This window comes from Pogoniulus pusillus, chromosome 7, assembly GCF_015220805.1.
Source record: "Pogoniulus pusillus isolate bPogPus1 chromosome 7, bPogPus1.pri, whole genome shotgun sequence".
In the NCBI taxonomy this organism is placed as follows: Eukaryota; Metazoa; Chordata; class Aves; order Piciformes; family Lybiidae; genus Pogoniulus; species Pogoniulus pusillus.
In genome coordinates, this window is record NC_087270.1 from 28210056 (window position 1) to 28228773 (window position 18718).

At 38.2% G+C, this 18718-nt stretch overlaps 1 protein-coding gene across 2 annotated transcripts in view; it reads left to right on the forward strand.

Annotated features, from left to right (window-relative positions):
* The window catches only part of ATAD2B (ATPase family AAA domain containing 2B), an 88495-nt gene that overhangs the window by 2430 nt on the left and 67347 nt on the right, over positions 1-18718 (forward strand). For both annotated transcript variants that reach the window (XM_064146372.1, XM_064146373.1), the window contains exons 2-3: positions 16563-16717; positions 17825-17871. In XM_064146372.1, coding sequence (XP_064002442.1) covers positions 16563-16717; positions 17825-17871 — 202 coding nt within the window. The remainder of the gene's footprint in view (positions 1-16562; positions 16718-17824; positions 17872-18718) is intronic.

Here is an 18718-nt window from a genome sequence, read left to right on the forward strand (position 1 = left end):
CAGCTTGTATTTATTCATATCATGGGCCTTGTGTTTTGTGAGGCAAGTTTGGTGTAACCCTTGCGTACTTTGCAAGGAGCTTACTGCTGCTAAAAAGTCTTCTTTCCAAATATTTTTAAACTAATAATAATATTTTTGTATTACAGATCATTAAAATGTTTAAATGTTGCTTATTTTCATGGTATTAAAGAAAGGAGATTTTGCAAAATACTGTAAAAATATGTAAATACATCTCAGGTTATTGCCTACACTCCCAGAAGAGGATTTCTTCTGAAGGATGTATTTTCATATATGGAACCAGATTTGTTTTGCTTCACTACAAATTCCATCCATTTGAGGCAGATTTTTTTAAAGATGTGATTGCCAAAGATGAGTAAAAGTTATCAAAGAGGTTTGTTTTTTCTTCTTTCCCTCAGGGAATGTAAGTTTTTTTAGATATATATGCAGACATAAACATCTTCCTCTGTGTTTTAACATTGTCTTTGTCCAAGTGTTTTAATTCTTCAGATGTAAATATCAGCATTACAGTGTCTTCTTGAGCTGCCGAGTTGTCTTGAAGTAGTGCCAGAGGAGGATTTCAGTGATTAGAACATGAATAAGTATAGCAATAGGAAGACAAAGCCTTTGCTTCTGGAAATGACTGTTGGGAAACAGATAGTGAGGCTGTGTTTTGTTTAGAGAACATATTGGGATTATTTTCATGCAGTTGCATGGGTTTGGTTTTTTTTTCCAAAGTTGACTGGTACAGCATGTCCTTTTGAAATCATTGGGGTGACATGTCGGGAAAACAGCCTTACTACCAGCAGTTAATCTGGTTAATGGGCATCTAGAGCTCTGAGCTCTGACAGAGATGATATGCTCCTTATTTTTGCTGTGTGACTTAATTTTCTTCCACAGAGGTTCTAACTTGGACTCTCAGATAAATGCTTTTCTGTAATTACCTTTCAGAATGTATTTAAAAAGATCATCTGTTTCTTCCTTATTAGCAACAGAAACTGAGTTAGTAATCTAATGGCATCCTGTAAGATGCTGATTAGGCCAGATGAGAGGTTAGAAGTTGCCTACCACATCTTTTATATCCATTTCCTTTTTCCATCTTCCTTTTCCCTTTTGGCTATTTCTAGTATATGTAGGGATTTTTTTTGTTGTGTATACATTTGCAAGGACAGGCTTGAGTCCCTCCTCTTCCAAGAACTTAAGTTTCTAGGCTTTCAGCTCAATATTATGTTGAGTATGTATTAATGGTGCCCATTTTGGTTTCAAATGAATGTGGAAGCAGCACACATTCTGTGGAAATGGGCTATAATAGTCTAAATGCTTTTATCTTTGTGTTCTGTCTATAGTATTTGCTCATCTTGGAAAAAGCAATGACGTCAGTCTTTGAAAAGTAAACTGGTTTGAATTATTGACTGATGACCATGCATTCAGTGACTGAGATGAATACATGTGTGTTCACTGACCAGAAGACAGATTAAAATGAACAAAATCCCTCACTAGATGGATCAAGCAGCCAAGTAGTTTTTTCTCTGAAATGAAGTCATAGCAGAGTGCAAAGAAAGGGTACAGAGAGGAAAAACTAGGCTATGCTTTCTTCCCATCTGGACTGATGTACAGACTATTTAATGGAAATTGAAACTGTCTTTACATAAATTTCCATTCCATCTTAATATGAATTACAGTTTTTTTTTCTTTTAGCATTAAATCATAGGAAGTGTTCTGATTTCATATTCAAGCATTCTGACAAGAAAAGCATATCAAAGTCTTTCAAAGTTTTCAGAAACAGAATTGTAATACAAGGCTCATAAATATAGAGGACTTAATTCACAATATGAAAGGGTTGAGGATACTGACCATAACTGGTTAAATTTGTACTCTAGATTATCTGATGCTTGCAGATACTGAGTTGTGATTATTGATAGCACCAACTGCAATTATTTTTCTCAGGCATCTCAAAGCACAAATGAAAAATGTTGAGCAAGAGAACTAATGTATTTATTGTGAAATAAACACTCTTAAATCATGTCAGCATATTAGTTAGACATTCTAGAAATGTATACAAGATTAGCTTAATTTAATTAGCCAAGAAAGCATTAGCAGTGCCTTAAGAGCTACTTGAGGGCACTGTGATAATTGTAATGCATGATCCTAGCTAAAAGTAGTGACTGCCAACATCGTTCAACTTACTCGGTGGCAACCCAGAGCTCTCCATTGTACTTAATTGCTGACAGGAGCAAACACAGACTTGAGGATTGACATTGAGTGTTGTAGTGTGGAAAGGTGTAAAGCTAAGCAGCCTTTCTTTGTTCTACAGTATCAGCTTATTTCAGTGTCTCTTACTATAATTTGTAAACCTGTAACAATAAGTACTTTTTTCTGATTTCTGGGTGGTAATGCAGCTTTTGTAGCATCAGCTCATTTCTGTGTTACATTCCTTAAAAAGTTTTTAATGGTCAGCTATTGAAAACAGAAAATTAACTGTTAAAAAGTGATTATTGTTCTTAAAATACTGACTTTAAACATACCCCTTACAGCTGTCTCAAAATTAAACTTTCCTTTATGAAAGAACCTGACTCAGGTCAATATATTTTCTTTGTTGTCTTCAAAGTGTCTTACAGTGGGTTCTGTGGTTTAGAATAAAGCTATAGAAAAACTTAGAGCTTCCTCCTTATGCTGGGAAAATTGCACTTGCTGACCACCCACATAAAAAGCTCTTCAGGAAAAACTCTCAAATACCTATGTTTTTAAAGAACTACATTATGTTGCTGTTTGAGTTTACGGTAACATCAATAGAGGCACTGAGGCTAACCTTTTTACAGCTCTTTGAAATACACCCTGAAATATAGAGCCTTGTGAAGTCATTCCAAACAATTTCATTTAAAGGAAGATTCCCACGAAAGCTCATCTTTTCAGTGTGTAATAAAATGTCGTGTTCTTTCTGGTTTAGTGGTCTGCTGCTCTTTTGGGACTCAGGAGAAGAAAATCGGTGATCTAAAACGAATGGTACAGTCTGCTTCTTGGTAGCATGATATTAATACATCTGTGAGCAGTGGGAAATTGAGCAATTGTTGGAAGCAATCTGTCTGTCAAAATACCATACAGTCAGCATTTGTAACTCCTCCGTGTTTCCAAAGGGGTCCTGAGTTTGAATTCTTTCTGTGTGTCTTGCTAAATCAGTCTGGGCCACTGTCAGTAGTCAGGACACCTCCAAAGGGTACATGGTTTGTTTTGGGAGGCAGTTACACATCCTGTGGGAAGCTGGCTGTCTTTGCTGTCATGCTGTTACAGGGCCTTAAAAGGAAGCAATCTGAGGACTAATCCAGTGAGTGAATAAGACCTCCAAAGAATACTCAGGAAATGGTGTTGATGTTTGGTGTGCTGCATTGCTTCCTCTGAATATTTGGCTTATACCAAAGTAGTATTAATAAAAGCTGCTTCTCTAGCTGCTGTCTCTCAGTTTAAACTTAAAGCAGAAGGCCTAACCCATTGCTGTGAGAGATCCCTTGACAGTTTTGCAAGAGTGGCATACAGCTTGGGGTTATGCAAGATAATTAGCTCAGGTAATTACATTCTGATCACCTCCATTCCCCTGCAGCTTCAGTTGGATATGGTATAGTTTTGCACATCCTGCCCTAAATTGTTGAGTGTCTGCTCTACTGTGGAAAAGTTTTCATTCCAGGTTGATGCTTTAAACTGTTTCTTCCATAAAGCGTGATAAATCCTTCTCAAACTAAAACATCTAGCGAGCAGGTGTCAATGACCTGAAGCTTTCACAGTTCTTATTTTGTAGCTGTGATCATTTGAAAGGATGCTGATTATTTATTAGATGTTTTAGCCCTAATACAGACTAGATTAATGGCCAGAGGCTGATTGTATGAGATTCAGCAAAGTGAAGTGCTGGGTCAGAACAACTCCGTGCAACACTACAGGCTTGGGGAAAAGTGGCTGAAGATGTGCCCAATAGAGAAAGGCCTGGACGTGTTGATTGATATCCAGCTGAATATGAACTAGCATGTCCCCAGGTGGCCAACATGCCCAACAGCATCCTGGCCTGTATCAGGAATAGTATGACCAGTATGACCAGGGAAGTGGTTGTCTCCCTGTACTCAGGACTGATAAGGCTGTGCCTTGAATACTGTGTTCAGTTTTGGGACCTTCACTCCAAGAAAGCCACTGAGGTGCTGGAGCAGTTCCAGAGATGGGCAGCAAGACTGGTGAAGGATGTGGATTGACAGGTTGTGTGAGGAGCAGCCGAGAGACCTGGGATTGTTGAGTCTGGAGTAAAGGAAGCTGAATGGTGCTTTCTTGAACTACCTGAAAGGAGATTGCAGTTAGATGGGTGTTGGTATCTTCTTCCTAGTAACAAGTGATAGGATGAAAGGAAATAGCCTTAATGGCACTGGGAGAGGTTTTGATTGGATATTAGAAGAAACTGAAAGGGTTCTCGAAGACTGAAATAGTTGGGTTGGGGTTAGATCCCCATCTCTGGAGGTGTTCAAAAGATGCAGAGATGTGGTGCTAGGTGACACGATTTAATACCAGACTTGGTAGTGCTAGATAATGGTTGGACTGGATGATCTTAAAGGTCTTTTCCAATCAACACATTTCTGTGATTCTAATGTATTATTTTGTTTGTGGATGGTATCACTCATGAACCTACTTACTGCAAAGGGCGGTGATAATATTTTCTCAACCTTTGTATATATATATTCTTCACACTTTGCTGTTTTTTTCCTAAACTTTTCATTTTTCTGTCTGTTGAGTTTGCTTTTGAAGTACTGTCTTTATTGCCCTTGATGGGATTTTTGTGGTTTATTTTCACCATTAATTCAGCTTTGAATTGTTCAAGCATTATTTGTCATTTATACTTCCTTGGACTCTCTTCTTGAATAATTTAATTTCTTCTTGCCATTTTTTAACCAATTGTAAGATTAACCTGTTATTTTCTTGAAGCTTTTTCATTTGTCACTACTGAGTATGCGTGCTGTAATTGCTTCAACTCCACTTGAGTTAGGCATAGAGGATGTAGCTTTAGTACTCATACCAGAAACAGAGAATTTTAAGACCTTGTCTGAGATCCATATTTTTTTGTAGCCTGTTTTGAATTTTGTGGCTTTAGCTTTATGCTTCTAGTAGTGTATATTAATGACTGAACAAATGTAAAGCTTTGGTAGAATGCTTGTGTCCAGTTGCACTTGTAGTAGAATTTCAATTTTGGTATTTTTATGATGTAGGAAATAGGCTTTTTGTTGTTCTGCAACCTCCAGCTACTTGCTTCATTTTCAGTGGGTAAATAGTTGAGCAGAGCTATTTGAATAACCTGAAATAATGAAGCTGCACTTTCTGTGCACATGGAAGAGATTACTTGCACTGAAATTTGTAGCCATGCTTCAGCAGTCTCTCATCTAAATAGTAACTTCCATGATTTCTCTGATTTGTCTTTCAGACCTTGAATATTGTTTTTATTATGATTTAAATTTCAATACATCAATCATAAGGTTTCATATTACAATTTTACACATTTTTTTCATTCTTTTTATGCACTTTTAAAGTGCACTGTGGGTAGAGAAACTGAAGTGTTTTTAATACAAGATTTTTTTTTCATGTAGTAGTCTTCACTTGCTAGACATTTTCTTGCTGTGTCAGGTACCTGTCTGTGTCCAAACCTTGGGGAAGTCTCTTATCCAGGCATTCTTCCCTTACTTGCAATCCTGATTCAGTTAATTCTGCTTCTTTATTTAGATTTATAGCAGTACTAAAAGGAGATCATGTCATCTGGACTTTCTTTGGGATGAGGTTGTTCAGTGGAAACAAAATGGATTTTTGAGGACTAGAGTAGTAAAACGAGTGATTTGAATGTTTTCTGTTTTCCACTTCTGAATCATAATAATTCTTCTGTGTTTACATAAATATAATTCTTGATTTAAAAGTTTTCATTCACAGAATCCAGACGCTTGTGGAAGTGGTTATGATTAAAAATTTCTTACTTTTAGTGTTCCTTCAGTGTTAAATTGGAAAGATTGTTAGATTAAAAAACTTGTGATATGTGGATCTTGCAGAAAAACTTCTGAGTGAGGTGTGGACACCCATACAGCAAAGAGAACCCCAGCAGAATTGCTCTTCTGAAGATGTGTGATTTCACATGTACTGCAGGCTGTTAAGTGTGGAGTTGTGAAAACAAATATACCTGCCAGTGTTAATTCCTGTCTGGCCATTTGATCATCTGGATCAGGATTCAGTTACAAGTCCAGCTGAAACTAACCTTTCTCCCCACATCTACCTGCTGCTTCTTTCCCTCCCTTCCATCCCCTTAATTTGATTATCAACTGAAAATTCTTTGTCACTCTGATTTGGACAAAGGCATTGAGTGCACCTTCAGAGAGTTTGCAGATGACACCAGGCTGGGAGAGAGTGATTTGATGTACAGAGGGCCTTGGATGGGCTGGATGGACGGGCTAAAGCCAGTTGAATGAAAACTCCATGATCTTAAAGGTGTTTTCCAATCCAAACAGTTCTATGATCCTGTGATTTTAGTGAAGGCACAAAGAAGGCGAGAAGAACACTCATAGTGGGAGTGCTTGGATGGACAATGATGGGTGGAGGACAAACCTTGGCTCACTATTCATGGTCTCTCTTTAGTTAGGCAGAGACAATAGCTCTGTAGCTCACTCTCCCTTTCTGTCATGAGCCTACAAGTAGCCCACAAACTGCGAGAGCTTTTTGATGTCAGAGCAAAGCTGTTGTAAGGCAACTCAGCCTGTGTACAAATAGGTGTCTTTTTCTATGACAGACAGGGGGCATGGCTGTAGGAGTCAAAATACACAATTAAGTGTTGTAGGTAGTGGTTTCTGTTTTTACCTTGTAAGCTTTAACATTTTCTCCAAAGCTTTCACATTATTAAATAACCAGAGTTCTAGAACTGAAGAGTTCCAAGAAATAAAATGAAATCTATTGGGGGAAAAAAAATGAAGCAGATCTTTTAATGCAAAAAAACGTTTGGGTTGTTTGTTTTTTTTTTTTTTCACCTGAATGAGTTGTTAAGAATTTATTCTTCTGAAAAAGCCTAGATGATGGTGTTGTTTATATTCTTTATGGCCATTATTGTTGTAAGCACAGTTTACAGAAAAAAAACTCCCACCAAACCAACAACAACAGCAACAAAACCAAAAAACCAGACAGCCTACCCAAAAGCTTAACGTTAAAAGAATTTAGATTCTCTTGCAGTTGAGGCGTTCTTTACTATCATTTTTCACCAGTGAAATACAGCATTGATAGTTGTTTATACCAAGATCATCAGACCTTTAAGTATGAATGCTGTTGTTTTTCCTTAACACCTGTGGGGAGCCAATGTCTGATAAATGGCTGTGTGCAAACAAGTAGAGTTCAGAGAACTGCAACCAGAAGTTAGATTCTTCTCATCCAGCTTTGTCTTTTTTAAACCTGTTGGTAAGGTCCTTAATGAAACTTGAAGTTCTCAGTAAGGTAGTTAATGTATTTTAATCCAAGTATTTTTTGTTTTCCCCTTACATTCTTGTCATGTGAAGGCACAGGCAGGATACTTACACTAGGTTTTCAGCACACCAAGGCAGATGTTTATCACACAGCAGTACATAGTGTACAGTGTACCAACATGTATTCAGTCTACTGTATTATGCTGTGACCTGGAGTTGAGTCATGTTACCTTCTTCCCCCAAACAAGTGTATCAGGTCTTACATGTTCCCACCAAGCAGGTAGTCAGTCCTCCCATAGGAGAGGGGTTAAGGATACTTGCTGGGAAAATGTGGATTAGGGTGGGGAGGGGAAAGGAGTCTGGGAGGATGTGTTGCTGCTGGAGAGAATGGGTTGTGCAGTGTGTCATCTTGAAATTAGGACATAGTGCAGATGTATAGGGCAAGGTGTGGTCCACAGTTTGAGCATGCTGAGAGTGTTTCAGCTACTGAAATTTTGTACTGAGCATATGGGCAGTTTTAGTTGTGTGGGTTTTTTTTTCTGATGGAGATGCTATAAAGCAAAGCGGCGAACTTAAATGAAAGCAACAAATTTGAAATAGGATTTAAAACTATTTACTAGATTCTGCTCAGATGACATTGTCACAGTCATGGTAGAAATTTTGTGTGATATAATTATCAGAACTTGGAACCAGAGAGGAATAATCCTGAGAGTATCTCAAAAAAGGTTGTGAAGCCTTTTAAAAATTTCTGAGTATGTCTAACCCAAAAATGCATTGGGAAGGATACCTAACTCCTGTCTAGCTTTAATCAATAGGTCTTAAAGCAGATGTGTAATGCAAGACATTAGTAGAGGTTGATGTTTTAATCCATATTTTTTTTATGTTTGCAGAGACCAATACATAGGGGAGTAAGTGTCTGATCCAGAATGACTAGACAGGCAGATAGGGTTTCTGGTGTGTTGTGTTGCTGTATTTGAAATTATATTACTATTTAAAGAGAAAACCAAGTTACTTGTTAACTGAAATGTATCTGAGGGCAAAAATGAATGATCAGCTTAAGTAATTGGTGCACTGGGGCACAATCACTCTTTTCTTGAGTGAATACAAGTTTTATTTTGGACAACTTTTGTTTTTTTACACTACTGTGATAAAAATACTTGCTAAATGCATTAAATAGTCCTGAGTAGGTATTTTATTTCTTGTAATGAGCAACCCATTTTCACAAGAACTTTGCATAAGGTGGTAGAGGAAAAGGTAGATCAGATCTTTTTCATATTTACTTTTAAAGTATTTATCCATGCTGTTAATATTTTGAGACATCTGAGACGGTGTGTGGTTATTCGTGAGGTACATTTTGATTATCTTAGAAGTAACTGGAGGATCTGGATTGAGTTTCTCCAGAGTTAATGTCCCAGGTTAGGGTGGATCCCTCCCCTGGTAGAACAAACCTACCACAACACAGATTTTTTTGGAAAGTCAGGGAAAGATAAAATTGTATTTCTTATAGTTTAACAACAGTATAAAGAGAAATAAACTACTAGAGGAAAAAAATATAATAAACCTAAGGAAGATCATAGAATCATAGAATCAACCAGGTTGGAAGAGACCTCCAAGATCATCCAGTCCAACCTAGCACCCAGCCCTAGCCAGTCAACTAGACTGTGGCACCAAGTGCTTCATCGAGGCTTTTCCTGAGCACCTCCAGGTGACTCCACCACCTCCCGGGGCAGCACATTCCAATGCCAATGACTCCCTCTGGGAAGAACTTCCTCCTAACATCCAGCCCATACTTCCCCCAGCAAAACTTGAGACTGTGTCCCCTTGTTCTGTTGCTGCTGCCTGGGAGGAAAGGGGTCAAGTGGCAGCAAAAGGGCAGCAGCAGCCAAAACCAGCAGTGGGGAAAGATAGCAGGCAGGCACAGCTCAAGCAGCAGAAGCCAGCAAGGCAAAAGAACAAGCTGTGCTTTTAGACATAAAACCCTTGATGCTCCAGTGTAATTATATTAACTTATCCACTGTTGCCATTTTATGGCCTATCCCTGGAATGTTCACCTCTCCTCTCTGCCTGAGCTAGAAAATCAACTCAAACAGCCACAATTAGTAAACATAAGACTGATACATCTCTGTTGTCTTTTCAGAGAGTCAAACTGAGATGATAGTTACTTTTAAATATCAGAACCTAAGATTTAGCTAAAGTTAGAAGTAGATTTTTGAAAACCTGTTACTGAAGTAGATTAATTGAAAATGCTTATTTTGTAGTTACTAAGGGAAAAGTAAGTTCCTGGATACTATATGCTTGTTCAGTAGGGCAGAAAGAAAATCTAATTGAAATAATTAGTGCTTTTAACAAAATTAATTAAAGATGGAATGTCATTGTGTCTTGATGTCTCGGACATGGGGAGAGGTCATAGAGAAAGGCAAAAGCATAGATGCTGAAAGGCTTAGAATTTAACCCCGCAAGTCATACATAGGAGTTTTGAACCTGAAGTTCCTGTGTGCAGTCAAGCTAACTTTCTGGGTGTGTCAGAGTTAGTCAGAAGGGTGTGGCCAACAAGTTGTATGGTAAGGAAGGCAAGTTTGACCATATGGAAAACTCAAATATTAATGTCTGCATGCCTGTGTTTTAATACAGCTGAAGCTGTGGCAAACCAGAGGGAGCCTTTTTCAGACATTGCAAGGTGTGGTTGTGGTTTGAGTATATGTCATCCCTTACTCAAAAACTCGATGAACTTGCATTCATGTACTTGCAGATGGCAGCGATAGAGATGGTTTGTGCTCATCCTCTATTGCCAAAATTGCTGGGTTATGGTTATCTTGGTGTGCTAGTTTGAAGCTAGCTAGAATGTTTTGGTGAGAAGAACTAGATCGTAGGCTGTGAAAGGAAAACAGTGGTGATGTCTACTCCCCTCAGAGTCTTGCTGAAGAAGAAATGAACACATTAGATAACACTCTCGCCATTTTGTCTCACACTCTGCCTTGGGCTTCTGGCTGAACTGCATCTCCCTAACCTCACCTTGCATTTGGCCTAACCCACCTTTGCTTCTTAACCTCTTGGCCAAACCTCTATTCTTCCTTAGGACTGGGGTAAGGTTGAGAGGGGCAGGGGAAAGGTGCAGGGGTGGCTGAGAGCCCCTCCTGGGGACTCAGGTTTCTGGGAAGGGAGTTGTGTTTTCTGTATTATCTTTTACTTTGTATATTTCTGTATATAACTGTATATTCTGTAAATATCTGCTTGTATATTGTGCTAGCTGTAAATAAATAGCTTCATTTATATTCCCAGAGCCGGCTGAGTCTAGTCTGGGGGGCGGGGAACACCCAAACCATCATATTTGGGATGTTCAGATCAGCAGTGTAGTGCGGAGTTCCTTGGATAGTCTCATGGCCACAAGATTCAACCTAAAAAGCCATAAGAAACCAAAAACCCTACCTTTCAATATCCTAGGAGTAGTCTATGTATTTTAACTTGAAAATTAGTCAACCGTCATGCTTTACTTAGCTGGTTGCTGTGATGTACCTTAAGGTAAGCTCTTGTTGGTGAGGACTCCCTTGGTGGGGTGTGTGTCCTTCAGTCATGCTGAAAGACTGTTGGTGTAGTAATTTCTTATTTCCTCTAAGAGGCTAAATAGAAAAGAAAGAAGTCAGCTTTATTTAATTGTTTTTTATTTTGTGGATTTTTTCCAAACTTTAAGGACTTGGTGCCATGGTCTAGCCTTGAGGTCTGTGGTAAAGGGTTGGATTGATGATCTATGAGGTCTCTTCCAACCTTGGTGATACTGTGATACTCTCTGTGTGTGACTTCTCACTATTATAAATAAAAGGGCGGATATCAAAGAGGAAACAGGTAATATTGTAGTTCGTTCCTGAATGTGTGCATTATAACAAACTTACTGCCAAATAAACTTACAAACTTACTGCCAAATAAAAGACATATAATGTGCAGCTGTATTTATTTTATTGCTTTGTTTACTTACTAGTTTCAGATTTTGTTTCTGATTATCTCTACCAGCTTTACTGGTTTCAGTGCAGATGTTAACAGACTTTGCCCTGCTATCTCTGCTGTACTCTTGCTGTTGGATCTTAGCTCAACAGCTGATTTGCAGTATTCAGTTATTACACTTCATTTTACTCTTGAATCCAAAGATGATGAAGACTGTATAGTTTGACAGTTGCGTCCATACTTATTAAGAGCCAGAGTGCTTTCCTTGAGAAGCTGTGCTAGATGCTGGTTATTCTAGGTTGTAGCTGGGGTATGGTGGGTCTCTCATTTCTGTTAGGTCATTATGACTGCACTGGATTTTGTTTATCTCTTTATACTTTCTGATGCTATGTAAACTCCTTTATTGATTCTTTGCTTGTTTCTTCTTTGTGGCTTAGTATGCTTCCAGAGAATTTCTGACATGGTTAAGATTTTATTAATTCATGTTCTTCTCAGTGTGTTGCTTCAGTGCCAGTATTTCGTTAGGAGCTTTGGGATTAGTGCATTGGTTCCTACTTTTGCAACGGTGTTATTAATTTCTTAATTTTAAACTTTGGTGCTCGTGTCACACATTTTTCTTTCTAGTCCCAGAACATTTTTATGATGTATACTCTTAAGTTTCTGGGTTGAAACGAAAGTACTATTTTTAATCATGAAAGGTATAAATGGAGGTTTGACAGCCAGTTACTTGAGGGAGCAAGCTGAATGCAGTGGAATCATTAGACCTCTTTTGCTACAAATGGGAGGAAGCAGTGGATAGACTGCTCTCTGTAAAGGTTTCTCAAATTGAAATTAATTTCTTTTCTTGTTCTAGCATATCCCAGTTTACCTAATCTCTTGAGTGTAATGAAAGCTCCATCTCAATATTTTACCGTAGGTAGGTGAAAGTTCTGGATAGTAGTCTAGGTGTGATTTGATTCCCTAAAGCTTGAATTTTTAAGATTGTTGACTGGAAAATGAAGCTTGGATTCTTATTAATGTACTTAAACATTCAGTGAGTCCTCCTCGTAGTAGCTTTTACTTTGAGGTAAAGTGTTTTTTAATGTTATTACAATCTTCTACAGCAGATGTCCTAATTTTAGTTACTGTTTATGCTTGTCTGTCTTAAAATTTAGAGTGGCTTTATACTTGCTGAGTTACTGTGTAGAGTTAATATGCAGAAAAGTGAGGCTCAGCTGAAAAGGAAGTCCTAAACCAAGTGTAACCAGAAATTGTTGCCCGTGTTAAGTAAACACCTTAATTGCTAGTCTGGTTCCTTAGAATCATAGAATTGTAGAATCGTAGAATCAACCAGGTTGGAAGAGACTTCCAGGATCATCCAGTCCAACCTAGCACCCAGCCCCAGCCAAGCAACCAGACCATGGCACTAAGTGCCTCATCCAGTCTTTTCCTGAGCACCTCCAGGGACGGCGACTCCACCATCTCCCTGGGCAGCCCATTCCAATGCCAATCACTCTCTCTGTGAAGACTTCCTCCTAACATCCAGCCTATACTTACCCGGGCACAACTTGAGACTGTGTCCCCTTGTTCTCTTGCTGGTTGCCTGGCAGAAGAGACCAACCCCCACCTGGCTACAATGTCCCTTCAGGTAGTTGTAGGCAGCAATGATGTCCCCCCTGAGCCTCCTCTTCTCCAGGCTAAACAACCCTTGCTCTCTCAGCCTCACCTCATAGGGTTTGTGCTCCAGGCCCCTCACCAGCTTCGTTGCCCTTCTCTGGACACCTTCCAGCACCTCAGCTGCACAGATTGGATCATGTTGATGATTACCCTACCATTCCATGTTTTGAGGCTATTTGCCAATATCTGTTTAATTCAACAGTATTAGAGATCTCAGCTTTTAAAAAATTGTGAATATTGTTAATTCAATAGCAGAGGGAGACCTAAAATAGCAGGTTTTATTTCCAGGTTAATTGCAAATATGTTACCTGCCAGCTGATCACTTCATCTAGGAAGTAACTACACTGCAGTATTGTGTTTGCCCAATAAATAGACAGGACCACTGAGGAATATTAGCTGATTTGGAGACTAGACCAAGAGACCAAAGGCACGTGAAAGTGAAGGAAATGCAGAGAAATGTCATAGGAGATCTGAGAGGAGTTAGGATTTTAGTACGGGATGGTGTAGAGACGGAGTGTAGGAACCTATGCTTCATTAATTTCACTGCTCGCAGAGTAGCTTTAATATTAGCCTTTGAAACCTACGTTACATGTTTGTTCCCCTTTCTTAGTTTCATTTTCTCTGTCTCACCTAGCCGGTTTAAAACTGGTTCTGTGGCTTGCCTTGAAACTCTGCTTCTATTCTGTACAGGGTAGTTCAGAAAGCAGTTACTAAAACTGCCTTAACAATGATGTATTTCTCCTAAGTCTCCAGACAGACTTGCTGCTGATTAAAGCAAAAAGTGCATGCACAAATGCTTGGAGTGTTCTGGAGTGAATGTGTACACAATTAAGATTCTGTGAAAAGTTATTTCATAGTTACAGAGTGTTATAGGAAACAGCTGGGTGGCTGCACGTGCTCTTGATATTTTGCTTTTAGGAATGGTGGTAGTTACCTCTGCTGCCACTTTGGCTAAGTCTTAGTTTTAAATCCCGAATTCTGCTTCATCTCATTTTAAATCTTTAGTTATGATCTTCTGATATAGATACTATTTTGAGTTACATTGATGTGCTTTCTGAAAAAGTGAGATAATGAGGAAGAAAAAATCATGGGTGATGTGATTGAGTCCTGGTACAGACCTCTTTCTTTTCCCTGAATTTACCTTGACAGGCTAAAAATCATCAAAGTTAAAACTGCTTTTAAAATGAGATGTGAGCATGGGTTACTTAGCATTTAATAATAGTAATTTTTAGTATTTAAATACTAACAGTACTATTAGTAATACTCTAATACTATTTAATACAAATTCTTAGTATTTAGTATTTTTTAGTGCTATCAAAAGTATCTATTAGTAATTATAGCGTGAACAAAAATAACATGACATATTCAGTAAATACTGTGTAATAATACTTTTTATATTTATTATAGTATAAGTATTTAATATTAGTTAATACTGACAACTGTCTGAATATGAGCTGGCAGTGTGCCCAAGTGGCAAGAAGGCAAATGACATCCTGGCTTGCGTCAGGAATAGTGTGGCCAGCAGGTCTAGGGATATGATCACCTCTCTCTGCTCAGCACTGATGGGGTTACACCTTGAATACTGTGTTCACTTCTCTGTCCCTCACTACAGGAAGGACATTGAGGTGCTGGACCATGTCCAGGGAAGAGCAACTAAGCTGGTGAAGGGCCAGGAACACAAGTCTTGTAAGGAATGGCTGAGGGAACTGGGGCTGTTTAGCCTTCAGAAGAGTTTGAGGCAGCACTCATTGCCCTCTCCAACTACTTGAAAGGAAGTTGGAGCAAGGTGAGGGTTGGTCTCTTCTCATATGCACCAAGTGACAGGACCAGAGGAAACAATCTTAAGCTGTGCCAAGGAAGGTTCAGGTTGGATATTAGGAGAAAAAAAAAATCACAGAAAAGGTTATCAGGCATTGGAACAGGCTGCCTGGAGAGATGGTGGTGTCACCATCCCTGAAGGTGTTTAAAAGATGCATGGATGTGGTGCTGACAGATGTGTTTTATTTGTAGTGGATTAGCAATAGTGGTGGGATTGAGAGCTTTAGGTGAGCAGTTGATGATTTCCAAGGGCTTCTCCACCCTCAGCAGTTTTGTGGTTCTAGAATGTGTGTTGGACAAAATGTTAAGATGTGAAGCTGACAGTGTATTTCACTTACGGTGATCTCATCCTAGCCCCATGTTTTTTTCACATGTTATCTTTTGTACTTGTCTGATCCTTTGGTGAAATGATTTAGCTCGTTAACAAGGTAAGAAACTAATCTAGCAGAAGTTATCTTCTATCTTATTTGGTTTATGGGTGAGTCAGAGCAACATTAGAAGAGTATCAAAGGAGATTGGCATGGTGGAGTGTAGCCAGGCAAGGGGGGTGCCTGAGCTAGTTCCTGGCGTGCTGAGCTGTCTTGTTAAACTACACCCATGCATTTGGACTTCTTTAGGCTTTGCCATTTCCTAAATACTGTACTGTGATTGTCTGTCTTCTTCTCATAAAGACTTCATAGACAATTTTCTTGAGCACATAAGATGTAGTGATTGAGTTCTTTGGAGTACAAATTAGATAATTGTTCTTAATAAACTTGATGAACAAACAGGACTTCCATGGTCATCTTTGTGCATATAAATAAGGTCATCTTTGTTCTTTAAGTACCTGCTGACAATTCCTGGACCTTAATATTTGGAAATTGGTTGCTCTGTTGCAAGGGAGGATATTCAGTTTTTTAATCAGGACTGTTTGTATGAGCTAAAATTTGTGGTTTATAGAATCTTGCCTTTTGTTAGGTTTTTTTTGGTACCTCACCTTAACAGAAGCAAATCCTCCAAAGTTTGTACTTGTAAGGTACAGCTCTGAAGTAACTCCTTGCAGTTATCTTTGGATTTCTGTGTGTCTTGCCTCAAAGTGCAGCAAAAGCTCCAACCCCTCCAGTAGCATTTAGGTGGTTCTTAGAGGAGTTAAAACTAGCACTGATATAGTGCATAATGCTGTTAATGAAGATGGTAGACAAATATTGCTGTGGAAGTATATATGGTGCACTTTGAATTACTTCTGTGTGTTTCATGGTCTAAAGAAAAGACCAAGGTATTGCAGAACTCTTACAAGAGCATAATGATTATTTAAGCGTTTTAAAGATGTTTTAAAGCTATGCATCCAAGTGACTTAATTTTCCTTAGGCCTTTTTTTCTCTTTATTGCCCTATTAGTTCTTTGACAGGTAGGAGAAGAGTAGCAGAGTTCTGTATGACATGCAAAATACAGTTTGAGAAGCAGAATGCGTGCTCAGAAATAAATATAAAATAGTATTATGGAAGTGTAATATTGTAAATAAAATATTTTAATAGCTTTCAGTAATGTTTTCAGAATAAATATTTTTTAACATTTCACACAAACTGGTTACTGAGAGCATGGTAGAGACCTTTTTTAAAGTAAGCTTAACTCTCCTCTCTGTCAGGATCTATAGAATGAGCCAATTAATTATTGTCTGATTTTGTATTTTTGTTTGTTTGGGTTTTTTTATTCTGTTTTTTCCAGAAAGATGAAGGTAGCGATGCTAGTTTGAGTGATAGCCACGTATCTCCTCCCGCCAAACGTACCTCAAAACATGCTGATCCTGTGTGCAAAGACAAATCAAAATCACGCAGTACTGGGCAGCGAGAGGAATGGAGCATCTCAGCTGGACAGTCCAGGTAACTTGGTGCCAGGTGGAAAATGAAACCTTACTGCTATTTCCTGTGTCATTAGTGCACTTCTGCCATTTCTTCAGTGAGTTGCAGCTTTCTGTCAAGAGTGTACTTTTCAAGCATGTTACTTTCATACCATTTTTGCTTAGTTTTAGACTCCAGGAATGTGGATTGCATCAATCTTCTTAGCAATTTCTATGTAAATTTGAGCAAAAATGGAAAGTAATTTCGAGATGGAATCTGAATTGTAGATTCTTGATATGTCTGAATGTAGCAACTTGATTGGTATTTTTATGTACTCAAAGAAGACATAACATTTTATTTGGGAAATTGATATTATCATCTTTAGAGAGTGGATAATGGTCAAGTTTTTTTCCGTGGTTGTTTTCAGCATCTCTTTCCTGTTTGATTGTAAGGACTCAAGTAGATTATTCTATTTTATTTTATTTAGTCTCAGTCGTGCTGCATTTTGTCACTGTAAAGAGAAGTAATTTCATTTTACAACTCTGATTAATAGTATTTTAGAAAACATTCTTGTACTCATAAGGTTCTTAATGTAATTACAAATAGTTATGAGCCAGCGTAGACAATATGTTTCTAGGCCATGAGCTTTCAGTTAATAGTGATTATTTGTTGAATGAAGTTGGCCAGAGTACAGAGACTTGTAGTATTGCTCTTATGATGTTACTGTGTCATGGCTTTGCATCTGAGGTGTTTAGATTTCTGTTTCATTGCATTTTGGCAGGGGAGAAAACAAAGTGCCCAGTAATAATCTTGAGTCACTAAGACTTTTCCCAAAAGTTGTATTGCTTTTGCTAGTTTATTCAAAATATGTGAATGATAATTGCCTTTGAGCAGCTATATCAAATTTTTATTTTGTAACTTAAGAGGAGAATTAATAGTGGGGACGTGGCATGAAGGAACATTGGAGAGCTTAATGAGAGATGTATATATAGTTGGGGAGAATTCATATAAATGGCAGTTTTATCCTCATTCAAATCTTGGGCATGAAGCAGGCTCTTCAGAGGCTACTATGCATCTTAATGATTTTGAAAGCATAATTTGAATGAGGAGTGTTAACATTAACTTGTGTGTAATATGATTGTTCCCTAGGTTAAATTCTCAGCCTGGTGCTACACTACCAAATGGACGTAGCTTATGTAAGTGTATTACAGTAGACCTTCTCATAGCTACTTTTACATTGAACAGTTTACTGTCAGTGCTTTTCAGCTGCATATATATTCAGTTGTTTTGATAACTTTACTGGGTCCTCTGACCATTTTGACCAGAAATGTTGCTGTTCTGGCTTAGTTTTCTTCTATCAGCATCTTGGATGCTCTTTGTAAACATAGGGAACCTTTTTAGGTGAAATTCCACATATCTTCTCAATTCAAACCTCCTGGCCACAATCTCAACATTTTTCTTAATTTCCAAATTTACCTGTATGAACCAGTTTTGGCCTTTCTCTCTCAGCTGGTCTCTTCAATTTACTTAATCTTTTTGCTCATTTAAAATGTGGCAGTCAGTGGTTGTTAACATTACAATTGCATTAGAGAGATCTGCCTTGTCTGCAGCTCCTGCTACCTTGGAACAATTTTCTTGTACAGTTACTGGCACCTTACAAACTTGCCATCTGATTGCATATCTCAGCTATGACCACTTTGTCGTTTGTATCCTTTTTTCATCAATGCTGTCTTGTTTAGTGTTGCCTGAGTGTTAACCATTAAGCATATTTGGTATTTTTGTTATTTATTTTGCTGCCTAAGGAACAATCAGGAGTGGGATCTCTGAGTAGCTGGTAGAGATTTATGTATTTTTTTCTGGTGAAATAACTATGTTCTATCTGACCTTTTGATACTGTATATAAAAGACTGAAAATTGAAACCGTGGGCCCAGTGTGCATTTTAGTATTTATGTTAACTTAAAAATACTGAATGGGTATTTGTATGCCACATTTTCATCATTAAATAAGATTTTCTTATAAGGAAACCAGATCAAATCTGAAGA